The sequence below is a fragment of the Poecile atricapillus genome, chromosome 10, assembly GCF_030490865.1.
Source record: "Poecile atricapillus isolate bPoeAtr1 chromosome 10, bPoeAtr1.hap1, whole genome shotgun sequence".
In the NCBI taxonomy this organism is placed as follows: domain Eukaryota; kingdom Metazoa; phylum Chordata; class Aves; order Passeriformes; family Paridae; genus Poecile; species Poecile atricapillus.
In genome coordinates this window covers 13,628,875-13,647,181 of record NC_081258.1, presented here as the reverse complement: position 1 = coordinate 13,647,181, position 18,307 = coordinate 13,628,875, and the positions used below count along the sequence as shown (strand labels likewise).

The window sequence follows — 18,307 nt, the reverse complement described above, 5'->3', positions numbered from 1 at the left end:
CTGCTGCTCAGCGCTGGGGTAGCCCAGCAAGGAAGGAGTTACAATGACACAAAGTGCATTGTAAATCCCCAACAAAAGACTTGGACTAACCACCAAAACCAGAGCTGACACTTCTTGGCGTGGCTGCGTGGTGCAGTTTGTGCCTGGCTTTCCTCTCCCCTGTATCTCCTCCTTCCCCTCCCAGCAGCATGGAGTAGGTGCTGCCTAAAATCTAGGCTCACAACCATTTCTCCTCTTTTTTTGACAATAAATTCAGCCTCTGGAAAGTGTCAGGTTGCCCAGGGACCTTTGAGGAGGTCCCTTCTCCAGGCACTCAAGCACTCAAATCCATTAAATGTATTGGAGGTGGGGAAGGTTGTAAGCATGAGGATTTTGGCATAAGGATGGGTGTTCACTCTGCTGTTCTCCAGCCTCCTTCTGCTGTGATGAACAAACTGAGAAACCTGCCCAGAGCCTGTGCCCACAGAGCAGTGAGTGTGTGCTGGCCCCTGACAGTCCCTCATGCCCAGCTTGTATGGTAGAGCAGCACGTGAGCAGTGCCGTGGCAGCATCACATTTGTCTGCCTTCAGTTCTGCTGCCCAGATCAATGATAGTCTCATCTCTGAGTGCTCTGGGGAAAAAGAGGTACAAACAAACCCCTTGTCAGGTTTCCAAGAGAGGGAGGAGGCAGGAAGGCCACCCCTGGCACTGACCCAGCCCTGGAGTGCTGGTCTCCACAGGGCTGGAGTAAAACCCCAAGGAAAAGCACAGCCCCCTTGCCGCCTGCACAGCTTGCGCCTAAATGCCTCTGGGGCCAGGTTTCTCCCAGGACAATCCCTTTATCCACCACACACACGGCACTGGCCATGTCCAAACACGCACCCGTGCTGCTGAGTCCTGGAGAAAGGACTCCGAATTTCCCCTCTCCCCATCCAAAAGGCAGCTCCACGGCTGGGGGCTGAATGTTGGCTCAGCACACGTGCTGGATAAGCAAGACACAAAGTGCTGTTTGCTCCAGGGCTAATTAGAGCTATTGTATCGATTAGCCTGTGAAAGAATCGGTGCCCTGAGCTCCACAGAGCGAATCCCAGCCCACAGACCCGTCTCGAACAGGTGCTGGGGCCGTGTTCCCGTGGGGCTCCCCCAGCCGTGCCCTGTCTGCCCAGCCCCGCCAGCTCCAGCCCCGCTCTGCCGCCGCCTCCGCTGCTCTCGGCACCGTGCGCGTCAGCGCCTCACAAACAGCCCCGTGCTCCTGTCCCCAGCGGGGACAGCGACAGGAGCTGCAGCCTGCTGGCCTCCCAGGGGCCCGGCCAGCTCTGCCTTCCCGACAGAGGCTGTGCCACCCTCCCTTCATGGCCACACATCTGGCGCTTCAAACCCATCGCTGCCGAGTCCTGTGATCGTGTGATTTTACAGCGTGTCGCAACGTTTGCTACTCTTCGTCTGCTTTTCTTTCCCCTTCATTTTTATTCTCTCAAGCCCCTCAAGGCTGGTATTAGATGGGCTATTTGCTTAAGGAAATAAAAAAAGGGCTTTCCAGCTCTCCTGTTCACAGAAAAAAAGGCTTTAAAGTACAAGCCAGAGGGTTTAGGAAGCAGCAGATAAAAGCAATTTTCCAATGGTTCTCTTAATAAAAACAGAGAGTTTTAGCTAAGCTTGTGATTGGTTTTGGATTTAACTCCTAACCTTAAAGCTGGATTTTGGATAAAACTCCTGACCTGGGCATTGGAATGCTGCATTCTTCTAGTGGGAAATGTGAGAGTGTGTGCACTGTCTGGTCCCCAGGAGGGGGTGGGGGGAATGAGTGGCAGCAGCTGCACACCTCCAGCAGTCACTCAAAAGCTTTTGGAGATTTCCTGCACCGTGGGGCCTGATGAATTGCACCACTCTGGCACAGTGGTGCCAGATCCCTGAGCAGGGCACAGGATGGGAAATGGGCTGATCCACGGAGGAATCAGAAGCTGTAAAGGAGTGGAAAGGAAGATAACTGCATCCTGAGCACACAGAGCTGATCTGTCCAGCTGGGCAAGGCTCGTCCTAAGCTGGAGTGGCTCCTCCTTGGCTGTCCATGGCTGGTGCAAGCAGCTCTGCCCCAGAGTTCTGCTACATGCTCCCTGGACTGCAGCAAAGTCCTTTTTCAACTTTTCCTTACGAACTGAGGTGATTTCTGGGATAGGACTTGGGGAGGGGAGGCACAGGTGGCTGTGCATCATCTCCCCATCACACTGCCACCACTGGTGCCTGCAGACCTGTGTGGGAAACAGCCTGCTCCATCGTGGAGCCTGGCTACAAAGAAATCCCTGCGTTCCTGCCATTCTTTTCCATTTAAGGATTTCAAACGGATAGCAAATACATCAGGAAACCACATGCCACCGCCACGCTCACCTCCCAGCATCACAGATGGTGCCAGACCTGACGCCAGCCGTGTGAAGAGCCTCGGCATGGTGGTCTCCTGACAGATTGTCCTGCAGACACACTGCAGAATCAGGAGGCTGAGAGCAGCCGGATGGTCCCACGTGGTCACACGCATTGCTGGGGGACAGGGCTCCGAACCCCTGGTGCACAGAGCTGGGTGCTGACTAGCTGGCATAAAGCAGGAATCACACACAGGGGAGGACATATGCCTTGCTAGAGCTATCCAATTCCCAAGGAGCTTCTAGGAGCAATAGTTACCCTGAAAGCCTCTCTGGTGCACCCCTCAGGAGGTGCCCCATCTCCTTCCCTCAGCCTGTGAGTGATGCTGTTTGTCTTGCAGGGCAGGGTGTGATGGTGGAGCGGGGGACACACGGCACATCAAGGGTGCAGAAAGGGAGAGGGAAGCTTGGATTCCTTGGCTTTGCAGGGGAGGAGGAGCAGGGGCTGTGAGTTCCCAGGAGAGTCTGGACTCCCTGGCTGTGAAGCTGCATCCCAGCACTGCCATGCCCCGGTGTGATGAAGAGATCGGGGTGAAAGGTGGGAGATGCAGTGAGGGGCTCACTGCAGGGTGTGAGTGCTGCCTGTGGAAGGGCAGAGCTGGTGGAAGAGGGAGGATGCAGCCAGCAATAGGGGCAGCAGTGAAAAAACAAACCGAACGGAACAAAAAAAAACCAACCCCAACCCTTGGTGGAAGTCTGCCAGCTCCAGCTGGTTTCATAAGGACATTTCAGCCTAAAAATACACAAATACTCAGCCAAAAAAAGTCAAATCTTTCTGCGCCGAATCTGTCACCCACAGCCCTTCACAAGGCAGGAAGAAATTCCTGTTGGGTCTGTCAGTCGGAGATGAGAACAGATTATCCGGGGTTCAGGACTATGGTTCAGCAGGCTTCCTTGGGGGGATGCCCTGTGCTGTGTTTATAGATGGTGCTGGCTGCTCCTCACCACTAAGCAAAATGTGAAAGGAGAAGAGATCATTTCCAAGTTCTTGCAGTGTCTCCTCCTCTAGGCAGTGTGAACTACCTCAGCTCCTACCCTTTTGGTATGAGCTTTGCCAAAATGGGGACAGCCCTGATCTGATGAGTCCATTTATTTGTGTCTCATTAAATACCAATTTAGTTAGTCAAGATGTCAAGATTAGTAAAATCCAAAACCAGACCAAAGACAACACAGTTACAATGCACCACAGAATGAAAAATGGCAGGGAGGTAATAGGTACTGCTGTGCCTTTGTCCTCAAGGAATGAACTACCTATGTAGCTTCTCTGCTCCTCCTTGCAGGGCAGTCTGTATCTCTTGTGTCTCTTCAGAGCTGTGCCCCAAAAGAGGGTGGGTCTGGTGGAGCTCTGCCTCTGCCCTGGGGTCTGAGAGGGGCCAAGTGGGATGGGCGCTATAACAAGATCCAATGTCTTATGATGATGTTGTTATGCAGAGTCCTGCAGACCTGTGCCTGTGAGTTTTCTGCCAAAGAAGCTCAATTCTCCTGCTCTCCTGTCAGAGTTTGGTGGGATAGGGAGGTGAGCGTCACTTAACTCCTGCTGTCAGGATAATCTGATGTGGTCTCCCCTCTGCTTTGGACCAACAGAGGCAGCCCCTGGAGAGTTTGTACCCAATTTTGGTGAAATTGTGTGATCCAGGTGGGTGAAGACTGAGGGGGAGATGCTGGAAAACATCAGCTGATTTAAAAAACAATGTCTCTCCTATTGTGTTCTTCCTCCACCTCACATCAACCCTAGATGAAGCCATATAACAACAGTAATTCCTTAATTTATGAGGATAATAAAGAAACCTAAGACCTGTACCAAGCCCAAACACTGTTAGACTATAACAAGCTGAGGCTCAGATTGCCTGTGTCTCCCTCACCTTGCACTGACAAGAAACAGCCCCACTCCAGAGCCAGCACCAGCAGATATTGCAGAGCTGCTCCTCCTTGGAAATAGATTTGCATCTCTTTTGTGGGAATGGAGCAGGGTTGGTGATTCCAGTCAAGCAGCTTTGGCCTTTATGGACTGTTTTGTTTTTCTTATTGTAGGGGGAACTTGATTATTCAGAGCTGGTGGGCATATTTACTTACTGGGGTAAATTAAACCATAAATTCAGACAAATGTACCTACCTCTACACTTGTGATGTATTTTTCCTTTCTGCTTTATTGGGCTCCAAGACACAAAGGTGGATTGTTCAATAAACAGCGCAATGCAAGTCATCCCAATTAATTGGATTGTTCCATTTATGCTGCCACTGCCTCCAATTAAATGCAAGGGAGCGCAAGTGACAGGCACGAGTAAGATGGGTGTGCAGAAAACCATATTCTAATGCAAAAGCTGTGATGAGAAAATGGAATCTACACACCTGATGGGAATATTAATGCAAAACCTTGACCTATAATTTTTCTTTCTTCAATCTGAGTGTGCCAGAAACAATTGCAGCTGATTAAAATGGATCATCTCCTGACAGTCATGCATAATGACCAAGTCCCACAAGTCCCATGGTTTAAATGTTTGCCTTGCTGGTGAAGCCAGCAAGGTAAATGTTTAGACCATAGGACTTGTGGGACGTGGATATTATCACAGAGCTGCATGGTCCTGCATGACTAGACACAGGAAACCTTGAAGACCCTTTGTCTCTTTAAACCCAGTGTTATCAGAGAAAGAGTGAAGGGAAAAAAAACCAAATCCAAGACCGCCAGTGTGGGTTGGACCTCTGGAGTTCATCTGGCCCATCCCCCTGTTGAAAGCAGGACCAACTTCAAAGTTAAATTCAGTTTGAAAGTTAGCTCAGGTGGCTCAGTGCTGAGCACTTCCAAAGATGGAGATTTTACAGCCTCTCTGGGCAGTCTGTTTCAATGCTGCCTTGTCAGGGCTCAATCTGGAAGCCATTCACCACATCACAACAACATCTGGCTCTACTTTCTTAACTGCCTTTTTGATGCAAAGTGTGTGTTGGCACGTGGGATGCAGTAAGTATCAGTAGGGAAGGTGATAGCATCGTGCAAAGACAATTCTTTTGCAAGGAAAATAGATCAGAAAACAGTCCCACACAAGATGGGGTGAGAAGGAAGGCACTGCAGTATTTTATTCTGAGTCCGGTGCCATTTTTCTGTAAGGCACTGCCAGACCAGTTCTTGAAGATGGAACAACCAAAATATTGTCCAGTTTGGGCTTGGTACTTGGCACAGACTTGAGATGTCAGTGCTGTGGTTAGCTGTGGTAGAGCAACAAACACAATTGCATCTCTCTTTCTCCACTGAGCAGTGAGGTCTGTATCCCTCTTCAGAGGCATCTCTCCCTCCCTTGGCTCCTGATGGAGGGAGCCAAAGGCAACAAGCTTCCTAGCCCTGACACCTCTGATATGTGTGAAGATGGATGGGTTGAATGCAGGCCTAAAATATTTTACATTTTCACGGTAGTTTCACAGCCCTGGCATTATCAAATGATCTTTCAAAGCACTTGGAAGCAGGAGGAGAAGAACTTGAGAGAGGTTCTAGCTTTTTTGTGTCTGTGTACTTGCAAACTGTCTCTGCCTACACATCTTGCAGGGCCTGTTCCTGTTTGGATATGCACACGGAAAATCAGTGCTCGTGTGGATGCTCTGTCTGCTCCATTTCCCCCTCAAGTTTGGAGGCTGTTCAAAGCAGGTCCCCATCCCTGGGTGGTTAAGATCAGACTTGCCCTGTGTGCTGCACTCCACTGACCAACCTAGTTAGGAACTCGAGGCTAGGAAACACAAGACAATTTTAAAATCTGTACAAAAGTATGAGATTAAGGAAACCAGCTGGAAACCTCTATTTTGCTGATTTTGAAAGCCAAATGTGGGTCACAGATGTGCTTCCACAGACTGAAATTGGCTGGAGAAGAAAAAGACATCGGCATTGCCCAGACTCTTTGATGATCAGAGGTAGATTTAGCTCCTAGGCATAGAGACAAGAAAGGAAGACGAGACTAAGTAGGAATAAAAACATAATCAAGATATTAGGAATGTGGAACGCAAGCCACCCGTAAATTTGCCTTAGGGAACTACGAAAAAATGCAGTAACAAAAAAAGATGAAACCAATTGCTACATCTTACTCTCTTCCCTTGTCTTGCCTTCCTTATGGTTTTGCTTTTTGCAGTCCAAGACACAAGGGGTCCATTACAGAACCTTCCCTCTTCCTTGATCATGTTTTTTCTTTGCAAAAGTTCTGTTTTCTACTGCTCCTTTGCAGTAGCTATGAAATACTTGCTAAGGACCAGCTGACTTTAGAGCCCAAAAGAAACAAAGCTTTGCAGGAAATCCATACTGTCTGCGTGTATCAGAGGCTAGAAAGCCATGTGCTCTGGCCCATCTGCTCCAGAAGGGAGCTAATACTTCTTGTTTAGTCTAACACAAAAGATTAAAGTTATTTTCAGTGAAATTGATGACAGACCGGTAAGAGCCATGCTGCTGGCCCTTGCAGGCTGTTGGTTAGCCTGTGACTTGGTCTCCCAGGGGCTGCAACAGAAGGCCTGTTGTTCCAGCCATTAAAAAAAACTCAAGGTAAAGCACTGGAAGAGCAATTAAGGACAACAGCAGCACTGACTCAGAGAAGCCCAGGTGGTGGTTCCTCAGAAATAGCCAAGCAGCAGGGGGAGGTTCTGAAAAGCACTCAGGGCATTTGGTGGGTGGTTTCTGGGGTGAAGGGAAGTGCCAGGAGCACTCCTGAAGGTCTCAACCTGTGCTGGCCATGACCTGGTCACTTGGTGCCTTCAGGCTTTGTGGCATGTGCTGAGCAGCCATGCAGCACAGTCACCAACTCCTGCAGGGAACTTCCCTCCTGCCAGCAAAATGCCAGTTCCTACAGCTTAACACCAAGAGAAGCCTGAAATGAAATGCTAGTGCAGCTCACTCCCTGTCAGTGTTTTTCAGACTTTGTGGAACTTATAATTCTGTTCTTGTCTAGAATTTATTTTTCTCAGCCCTAATGAAAACACATTTTGTAGTTGTTAGTGTTTCAAATCGAGTATCAGTGTCAATAAAGACAAGCCTTTTCCCAGGGTGGGAAAAAATATAAAACTGTCTCAAATCTTCCACTCATGCAAAAGTAAACAACCCCAAAGCATTGGAGAATTAAATAAAATATATGCCTCTTTTCACTGAGAGTCCACTAGGCTTGAATAAGTGCCAACTGAGCTCTCACTTGCACCACCATCTCCTGATGGCACCAGGGCCTAGCAGTGTAGCAGGATGTGTGATGGTGCCTTGCCATGTGAAAGCATCTCTGGTTCCAGGGATGGAACCACCAGAGGCTCCTAAACACCAGCAGGGCTGTAAATGAGAAGGACTTTGTTCTATCCAGCTTCCTCATCCAACCTAACCCAGAGAAAAAAGGTGTCCATCCACAGCACAACTCACAGTGCAGCTAAGGAGAGAGGCAGCACAGCACTCCCCTGGCAAGGAGGGTGATCCATCCTCATCTGGATGCAAGAGATTTTGTCAGGGACACCAGAATTCATTTGGCTGGGCTGCAGCCCCAGATTGAAATTGCTGTGAATACTACAGCACAGCCTCTTCAGTTGATGTCTAGAAACTGCTTGTGGTTTCAGAGCTCTTGCTGATGAATTGCCCAGCAGCTGGTCATATTGGGAAGGCTCTACTTATTATTTTCAACTGCTATCTTGCATGGAAGGAAAATCAAAATACTTTCCTGAAGGTAATTGGCTCTAAAACAATTGAAGATTTTTCCACAAGGTTGTAGTGCAATTAGGACTGGCATTTTAGATAATTTCTTTCTCTAAAGATATGTTTATGCCACCATACCCTTATTTTGTGGGGAAAAAAAAAAGAAAAATAAAAAAGCTGATGGCAAGAGAAAGCTGATTTTGCTATTACAGGCAATGAAATATAGATTAAACCACCTAGTACTGATTAAAAGGCAGCAGAATGCCAGGATCATCTCTGAGGTGTGATCACGGTTGGGTAGGATGCTGTGTCACCAAGCACTGATATGCAGGTTTCCCATTCAGTTTTCCATCAATGCCAAATGATGTGTCATCACTTGCCTTCTGCTGCAGCCCCTCAAGAGCTGCACTCCCCAGCTGCCCTGCCAGCTTGGATGGGAGCAGCTGGTGCAGCTGTGAGCACCAGCCCCACCACACAGAACAAAACCAGCAGCCACACCACTGCCTAGGTTGTGTTTTGATAGATATCCAGGAACACCCCAAGCAGAGATGCCAAACAATCCAAACATGCTATAACAACTCCAGAAGTGCATGAAACAGCTGGTGAATTTGATTTGGGATATAGGGACAGCCAAAAGCATGGACATAGCATTGCCCGACACCACTGGGAAGCCTCTATTCCCTGACTACCAAGAGGTCCAAGAGTACAACTGAGGAAACCAATGCTCTCTGCCTGCCTGTTCCTTATGTTTGTACTTAGCCACCTTTGGCTGACTCTTGCCCAAGACACAGTCCAGGGCCAGGGGAATTTTGCCTGACAGCAACAGATGCTGTGATTGAAATTATGGGATGAAAACCTTTAGTCTCCTGGCCTAGGTAGAAGCAAATTAATTGGATCAATTATCATTACAAATGGGTCTGAACTGAAACTGGGGAGACACGGAATGTCTCTTCAGATCCACAGCAGCCATTTACGGGCAGATGTCCAGTCCTTATGACAGTATGAACCAAAGCCATGGATTCAGACAATCACCACTGAATGACATCTGGATGTGGTCCCTAATTGTAGAGAAGCCACTGACTGTATTATGAGAGGAACTCAATAGCCCTGGAAAGGTAAAAGACATCCCTTACCCTTGGCTGTAACCCAGCTGGCCTATCAGCACAACTATGGAAGTACAGTGGGAAAGAAAAGCAAACAGAGGAAAGAAAAACAAAGCCAAGAGCTGTACTGCTGTACAGAGCAGGTGATCATACCCTTATACTTTCAGTCAGATAGACAAAGGAACCATCTGCTGTGCCCACAGGTTGATCTGCCTATATTTGCTAGATCCATGTTTGTAAAAACCTACCCAGAGACATTAGGGAGCAGTTTGGGAACCTGGCCCCGGGGTCACAGACCTGACCCCAGACTGGCCAAGAAAGGACATGACTGTCCTGCCTGATCCTTTGGGCTTTGCAGCGCCCTGTGACACAACACACATCCCAGACTGTAAGCAGAGACATGTTCAGTTCCACTGCCATGAGGTCATTCACTTCAGTTAAAACTTTAACAAGTCCAAATGCAGCTTCTTAACATGAAAGAGTATGGACAGGGCTACTCACTATTGGGCTGAGTCGTTAAGTTGATATTCCCGGGACCGGTTGAAGCATTCTTGGATCCCAGAATCTGCCCAGAGCCTCATCATAGCTGACAGCAGCTCTGGAGAGAAGGGCTCTGTGTCCTCCATCCGACTTACGACATCGCAGACCATCTTGGCATCAGCCTGCAGAGGAAAGAAACAAGAGGTCACATAGATGCTCAAGGCAGAATTTGGAGCCAGAGATTTCAGAAACAGCTCACCAAACCATCAGGAGTAAAAAAGCTGTGTTTCTTGGGATAGGGCTTTAGCATCTACACAGTGTGATCTAGCTGAAAGGGCAAAAGGAGGCTAGAGGAAGGAAATCACAAGGAAAAAGATTGTTTGTACAATCCACCTCATATAAGCAAGTATTTCTATTCAACAGACAAAGCAGTCTGCACTGCACGTGTCAAATTTCATAGGAACAGAAATTCATACATGTACAAGGATATTTAAAATTGTTAGCAACAGTGCCTGCTTTAATTGAATGTGGAACCCTGCTGAAGTGGGGGCTTTGTATCAGAAAGAACAGCAGAAAGACTCCAGAAACAATTTTTTCCAGATGCTGGTTTATTGCTTTTCCTGAATTCTTGTTCTTTGCTGTGAGTCCCTGCTACGAGGGCTAATTCATGCTAATGCAGACCACCTTGGCTGGCTGTGGTGCTGTGTGACTCAGAGGGAGAGGAATCTCTCACAGTTATGGAGCATGGCAGTGAGGGCAGGCCCAGCTGGCCATTTTCAGATGGAGTCTTTTTTGGTGAGAAAAATGAGATTCACTGGGACAGCAGCTTTTCCAGGAGGATAGTGCTCTGACACAATTTAGGTCTGGAAGATGTCTCAGATTTAGGATGGGAACGTCTAGACAGTCTTGGAATAACTGAGTTCAGCCCTCCTGTAATAGTCCACAGTGGCTGATGCTTCACTTGTTTGTGAAGCAGGACACTGAAATTCATGACGCCCTTTGCTTGCTTTGCAAGAAGCAAATGACCCACAGCACCCACAGACTCCTGAAACCCTTGGGATGTTGACTAATCTGTGGAGTTTTTCTTTCATCGCTTTGAAAATGTCTCATATTTCTACTAGCTGAAACAAACCCAATTATTTTTGCTATAATTAATTGGAAAATAGGAGCTCTTGTTCCTTGTGTCTGTGCAGCAAACTTGTGAAGACAACCTTCTTGTTTTACTACCTGATCTCTTGTCTGCCAGACTGAACCCAGTCTTGGCCAAATGCAGATAGAAATCTTTGCCTTCCAGGGTGTTTGATCTAAGCCAGCTAGTGCAGACCAGAAACACAAATCTTGAGAGGGGAGTGCAGGCTCTGCCCATGCTTTGCTGGCTACAATTAGAAGTGCCATCATTGAGGAACACCACAATAATCTCATTGTATGGATGGGAATGACAAGTGTATGACAGGATCTGCATGGTCAGGATCAAAACTCTGTAGCCTCTTTGTTGAACTCTGAAACTGTGGAAAAATTGCAGGGCACCAAACTGAAAGCACTGGAGACTGAAGCTGCTGGAGATTTCAGTGCTCAATGAAAAAGCCTCAGATGCCCTGAACATCTAGCCTTTATGGGCTGAAGAACTCTCAGTACTGTATGTCTCAGTACTGTATCCCATAAAACTTAATGGGGTGGACTCTATGCTTTGAAGGCTTTATGAACATAAAATCTTTCTCACAGGGCACTTAACTTCATATTTTAGTGCCCAGGAATCCTCCCAGCCCTCTGTACACTCTGCTCATTTTGGAGAGAAAAGTATTGGTGACTCACACCTCAAAGCCAAGACAAACGAAGAACCTTGAAGAGTTCAGTTAATTTCAAAAGCTTGTTTTCTGCCCCGGAGTGCTTTGTGAGCTGAGTGAATATTCATAAATCATCCGTATGGTTTGCCTGCCCTGCTGGAGCTGCAATTTTGCTCTTTTCACAGAGTCTAAATGACATAAAACCTGCTAATGGCTGCGGTCTGCCTTGGCGCCATTATTTGTGCATGGGTGATGCGGGAAAAGCATCCATGCTTCCAGTCAGGTAGAAGAATGTCTTTCTATGTTATCTTGACTGCTGGAGGGGGTTATAGGTGTAAGTCACAGATCTGTCCATCTGTCTGCAATGGCAAAGCACATTTGAAGCTCTCCAGCTGTCATGGGCATAGTCTGGGCTTCTGCTGAGTTTTGTGGATTTAACTGCAGGCTGCTTTTTGCAAAATATCCGAGGGAAGGGCACAGTCATATTTTCTGTGCTGGGAAATAGCTGCATCACCTTTTCAGCTACTGAGACTTGTGGCAGTTCCCTGTGAGTAAGATCCAGCATAGGGGGTTTTTGAGCAGAAGACAGAGATGAACAGCAATGCCGAGGCAGAATGGGAGTGACCAGGCACAGACATTTCTGGCTGTAGTTATCTGTGAGTCTGTTGGGTCAGAAGTGGGGCTGAGCACATAGGGCAGGGGATTATTTTGGTACATGCTCCTCTGTAGTCACTGGAGGTCCCTTTTGGGGACAGGAGAGGCTGTCCTCCCACAGCATGGAGACCTGCCTGCAGGGCAGACTGAGAGCAGGCTGAAATGGGAAGAACGTGAAGGAAAGTTTAATGCTCCTGCTGAACAGTAATAAAAATATTCCAGACTTAGTTTTATTTTGCAGAATGAACCACTGAACTCTTGGTTTTACAGATCCAGAAAAAGCAGCTGAAATGAGTACTTTTAAAGATACCCCTTCCCCCTACCAAGGCTGAAGTCCCTCTGTCAAGGAGCATGGGGCCATCGAGGAGTTCAGGCATTTGTTAGATGATTTAACGAGCAATTAAGGATCCAAGAAGAGAAGATACCCCTTTCTTTTCTCACTCTCCAGGCTGTGTCTCAAGCTGGGAATGACATTAAAATCTCCAACTCCCCCTGGGCCCAGCAGGTAGATTTTTAAATACTGCCTGATTGACTTTTCCCTGCCTGCCTCCCCCGGGTCTGCTGCTCCTGCTTTTCCCGAGGTGAGAGGAGCTGAGCCTCCCGCCAGGCTCTGCCTCTGTACTTCAGCCAGCAATTAAATAAAGCAAAACAAAACAGGCCAACAGCCCCCCCACTCCCCTGCCTTGCAGTTCCCATCCGACAGGGCTGTCGTTAATGAACATCACGGTGGTATTTCAGCTACCTCGGGAGCTAAAAATAGGCAGTGCTTGGCCCCTGGGATTGCTGGAAGGAGCTACAAAATGGTGCAGGGCTCATTCCACCACTGCTGCCTCTGCCTTTCCCAGCTGCTCTGTCTCCCGTCTCCTCGGAACGAGACATCTGGGAGGAGGATAAGAGGTCAGGCTGGTCTCCTTCATGTTGGTTCTTATCCAGCATGAGCATCCTAGCCTATCTCTGCAGCACTCCCACACCTCCTGCTGCCGCTCCCCAATGGCTTGCATTTTCCATAGCAGGTGAAACCCTAACACCTGAGCTGAATGCCTTTGGGCTGTTCATTATGGAGAGTGGGATTTGTCACTTTGTGTCATTCCTGAATGCTGATTGCATCCACCTACAGCAGGAGAATTAAAGCTGGCTGGGCATGGCCTGGGGAGACAGCTGAATTAGAGACCATGGTAAGGTGAAATTGTACATCCAGGCTTTAGATATCAGGCCAAGAGACCAAAAACTCTGCTGAAGAACAAACCTCCACTCTGGTTGGGGAATGGAGAGGGCTCTGTAAGGCCAGAGCAGGGTCTGAAACCCATAGGCAGATGTGAACAAGAAGCTTGTAAACACAGCGGGAAGTTGGCATGTGTCATTCCTAACCCCAGGTTGCCTACCTGTGCACCACACTTTTGGTATAAATCCAGTTCAAAAAGGGATCTGCTCTCTCCCTAACCTGGACATGACTGCAGTTATTTAATTGTCTCCCATATGTCACTGTCACCAGGCTCACAGCCTGTGCTCAGCATACAAACTTGTGACTTCACTTGCAACAGCCACACAGCCCAATTAATGTGTTACCTGGCTGGAAGGGAGAGGGGCCCTTCCCTGCAGTCTGACACTACTGGCAGCTGCGTTTGTCTCTGCAAGCAAGTTATTTTCCATCATACCGATACAGTTCACCCCTAATTACTCATTCCTCACCACTACTGGTGCCCATGAAGATACCAGCAGAGCTGCACTATGAAGGGACCATCAAAGCTGCTGTGCTGCCCTGGCTGCTGCAGAATCACACTGGAGTAGGACCCAGGTCCCCATCTCTGAGTATCCCAGGGCAAACCCTGGCTCTGATCCTTTGAAATTGCCTGGACACTGACTAGGAGACTTTCCCCACCCCCCCACCCCCCCACCCCCCCCAAAAAAAGGAATAGTTTTCTGGAAGGGGAAATTTAAGGGAGAGGCAAAACCTTGTGTGAAGCTGTGTGGTACAAATCTGCTAAACCTTGTAAGAGCTGTGCTGAGCTGTGCTGTGTTGCAGCGACCGAAGATATCAGTTGGTGTGCCACACTGTACTGTCCTTTCCTTTTGGTAAACTAAATCCCAGTAAATACCAATTTTTTTCTGCTGTTATTTACTCTGATTAATGATACTTGTCACTTAGCCTATCTCAAAGGTTAACTCTGGGGCAATTTCCTCTGGTGGCTAGTTGTACTAGGAGCTGCTTCTCAGAACATTTCAGAAAATCCATGCACTGGGGGAAAAGATAAGCACTGCAATTTGGCTGGTGGTATGAGGCAAATCAGCACAGTACCAGCCATCAGCAAGCAATCTTGTGAAAATAGTAGTGGCCATCATGAGTCATGAACCTGGGGGTAATCAAACTAATGTCTTGAGACCATCCAGCATCCAAAAAGGACATCCTTGCAAGGGAACCCTGCAGGGGACCCAGATCGTGACCTCAGGGCACAGCAGTGTGTGCCTCTGCTACTCCAGTGAGAAATGATGTCCTGTAACTTCACAGCAGAACGTGTCTCATAAACTGAAAACCTCCTGCTTCTCCTTACAGAGTGTCTCAGAAATATGGACCCCACTTCCAAGCCAAAGAAAGTTTGGGGGTTGCATTGCAGCAAAAGCCAGTGATTTTCAGCATTTCAGCCTGAATAAATCCTGGAAACAAAGTATGGCTGGTGAATATGCCTTTTCCAGAGACATCCAGGGCCCATCTCCAAGTCCATAGAAGTTTTTGTAGACACTGAATAAATAGCTACATGTATGACTCTTCCCCTCACTCTCCCTCTCCTCACACATCCGTGTTTCAGAGCTGACCTCTCGATCTGTGGAAGTCTGTTTGGCATTAAGCAGCTGCTGTGCATTGTAGGAGAGACAACTTCCCTCCTGCACCCTTCCATCTACCCTCAGAACATGTCATTGAGGCCTCCCACCTCAGCTTGGCATTTGGCTTGCTGAGAGATCCTGGAAGGCACTGAGCAGGTAAAAATGTCTCCAGTGGCTTTTTAATATCTATCCCTTTGGAGATTACCTTGAGGTGGGCACCCAAACTTCCCCACTTCACTCTTGTTAGCTGGAGATGGAAATGCAAAGCTCTGGACACAGATCTCAGTGGTCTGGGAAAGGGGTTTACACAAAAACTCAGTGTAGTGCTCTCTAGCAGTTTGCATCACACAACAAAGCTAATCTTAAAAAGTTAAGTTAGAGACGGCTGGCTTTCCACAGAGACACAGTAGCCATCTACCCTGGCGTAAAGCTCTCACAAAAAGGTTGGCTGGCTTGGATACAATGCCGAAGGGCTGCCGTCTGTCTGGGAGCAGACAGACTCCTCTGTACAGAAAACATAACCCGACAGCCACGGTGACATCCAGACCTTCTCGCAAGCTTGTGCTGTCCGGCTGGCAATTAGTGCAGCCCTGGTTTCATATCCTTCTGGAGCCAAGATGGCACCATCACCTCTGACTGTCTTGGCCAAACAGTTCTGTGTGTCTGGGAAGAGGTCTAGGATCTCTAGCCTGAAACCTTGTTATAGCTGGCTTTTTTTTCTGTCTGCTGCTTCCTGTTTGGGGAGACATTGAGCAGGACTGATATTACAGATTATTATGTTCCTTGCAGCAGCCAACTGCTCTGTGTTCAGTACTACCTTCATTCCCATTCTGTACGTTTGATCAACTACAGTGTATCACATAAAATTTATCAGCCCTTATGTGGGTATAACCCTCTTTTTCCCTGCTGCAACACATTTGCTTGGACTGATGACTATCTGGCAATCCAGAGACCGGATAATGCATGGACTAGACTAAGTTCTTGGGCTGCCAGCTATGGCCACCACCATTGTAAGAATTCCTATAGCTCCACATCCTGTAGAAAATAGTGGTTCATTCACTATTGGGGGAAAAACCCATGACCCAACAACAGAGAACTCAACCTGCAAGGACCCTGCATTTCCTAAATTTGCTTTTTTCTAGGAAATGCAGGGTCCTCTCCTCTTCTTGAGGAGCTCAGAGAAGCTCCAGAGCTGGGTGAGACAAACGGGGTGGGTAGCTAACCTAATTTTTCCAAGCAAGGATAGGAAAGCCAGAAACCATGTATTAAATGGTCTCAAAATAGGTCCTGACCCACTAGCTGCAAAATGAGGAGAGAAAACGCATTCTGCCCATCACAGTCCCCTCTATTTCAAGAAGAGGGCATCCCCAAGAGACCAAGAGCCACTGCAAGCTCCACCAGCATCACTCCGGGAACAGGATGCTTTAATGGGTCCTCTGCCCTACAAGCACTGAGCAAAGGGGCTGGGTACAGGACCTGAAAGCCCAAACGTCAGCCCTCACTGAGGACTTTCAGGCCATGCAGGCACAGACAGCACTGCCCACCAGGGAGGGGATGAGAGAGAGAGTCACAGATGGGGGACATTAGCCGCATGGCTTCATGCTCCGCAGGGAAGTGCTCTGCCGCAGTGCTGAGGAGCAAGCTGAAAACACGTAAAGATGAGAGAGCAAAATCCTTGCAGCTTACTGCCCTTCTCCTCTCCCTAATATCCTCTTCTGGGTAGAAGTCCATAAAATGTAACAGCAGTGGAGTATTTGTGCTGCAGTAAATGGCAGGGAAATGCCTGAGATGCCACAGTGAGAGCACAGGTGGGGGAGCTGCACTGGCTCCTGGCATTTCTAAAATAAATGGCTATTTTCCATTCATTGCAATGCAGAGGGCTGAGGATGAACAGAGTGGGAGTGGTGGTGATTCTCTGGGAACCCACTCCGGGTTTGGGAATTCCTGATGGGTTTAGCCTATATGTCTTCCACTCTTCAAATGTCTTTAAGATTTTCCACACCAACATCCCTCTAGGGGATTGTGTTAAGGGCAGCAGGGCAGAGGGGACACATTTTCATTCCAAGCTTTCCCACCAGAAAGGGGGAAAACAGGCTTTGTCTTTGGAACAGAAAGGGAGACCAGCTCCTGTGGTGGGTGCATTCCCAGGAGAGAAATTCTTTTTAACACCTCTGGCTAAATGCCACTTGTGTATGATGGTTTATAGGGCAGTGTCTTCCTGCTGGGAAGTCGTGCAGTGCTGGAATCCAGTAATTAGTTGAATGCTCAGAGCTTGATGCTGAACAGTGGGTGCTAATCTCCACTCTACAATTAATTTCACAGATTTATCAGTGCTTCTGTGATGAAGGACTAAGCCTGTGAGTTACATTCTTCTGTCCCTGAAGAAAGAGATGGTGTTTCAACCAGAAAGAGCACTGTTTCATTTTATGGTCCTTTTTTCACTTGGTGATCCCTACTGAAGATTTATACCTAAAGGAAAACAGCAAGAGGGAAAATCCCTCCCTTTGCCCCCACCCTGTTAAATTTCATCTTCCTGTTGCCTCTTCTCATAACCCATGATTTCTTCTGTAATCCACAACTGTGATATCTGGGTAGGGATTTTGTACTGGCTTCCACTGACAAGAGCAGTCAGTGGCTTTGCTGTGCATACTCAAGCTTTGTGCCTGATGTGAAGGGTCTCAAAATTATTTCTTGCATTGCTGATGTGACATTAGGCATCACAGCAGCCAAACAATACTGATTCTTCCACTTGGCAGCAGAACTGAAAAATTAGGTAGTGTAAAAAATCAGCTGCAATGAAACATGGATTTTCCTGTGAACCCAAAATCCTTTGAAAAATTTAATTTCACATCCAGCCGAAGCACTTGCCTTAAGTCCTATCAAAATATTTTGAGTCATTTAGGTGCTCAGTATTATTTTTTAGAAGTATGTCAAATTCCAAACAAAAATTTTAGGTTTGAATGAAATGGAAAAATGAAAACAAATTACTTTATCCTCTTCAGGATAAAAATCTTCTTCAAAATCCTCTTGAAAAATTCTCACATGATTTCCTCTTGTCCATAACTACACGTAGATTTTGACTGGAGTTGTACATTTTAACCAGATTTGTAGATTTTGACCAGATTTTACAAATGCTTTTGGTTTATTTCAGACTATTTTTAGGCATTTCATCAAGCATTTCTGTCCAGGTCTATTAATAAGTACAACGAGAATTTTCTCAGCAGGAGCCCTTCATTCACAGCTTAATTTCTGTTTTAACTTCAATTGTCATCACCTTAAATTTTCTGGGTTTTGGTTCTGTGCTCTTTCACCAGATGTCCTACGAGATGATCACTGCTGAGTTTTCCTTGCAATGAAGGGGTTTGCAGCAGTTCCCAAAGCAAATATCCAAGTGAGGTCCTGAGTAAAGCATGTGCTGCCTGTCTTTGCCTCTGCTG

The 18,307-nt window shown here is 47.5% G+C and overlaps 1 protein-coding gene across 2 annotated transcripts in view; it reads right to left on the bottom strand.

The window, feature by feature from the left end:
* GNAO1 (G protein subunit alpha o1) overlaps window positions 1-18,307 on the bottom strand; it is a 140,251-nt gene that overhangs the window by 37,952 nt on the left and 83,992 nt on the right. For both annotated transcript variants that reach the window (XM_058845554.1, XM_058845553.1), the window contains exon 4: window positions 9,634-9,794. In XM_058845554.1, the coding sequence (XP_058701537.1) occupies window positions 9,634-9,794 (161 nt within the window). The remainder of the gene's footprint in view (window positions 1-9,633; window positions 9,795-18,307) is intronic.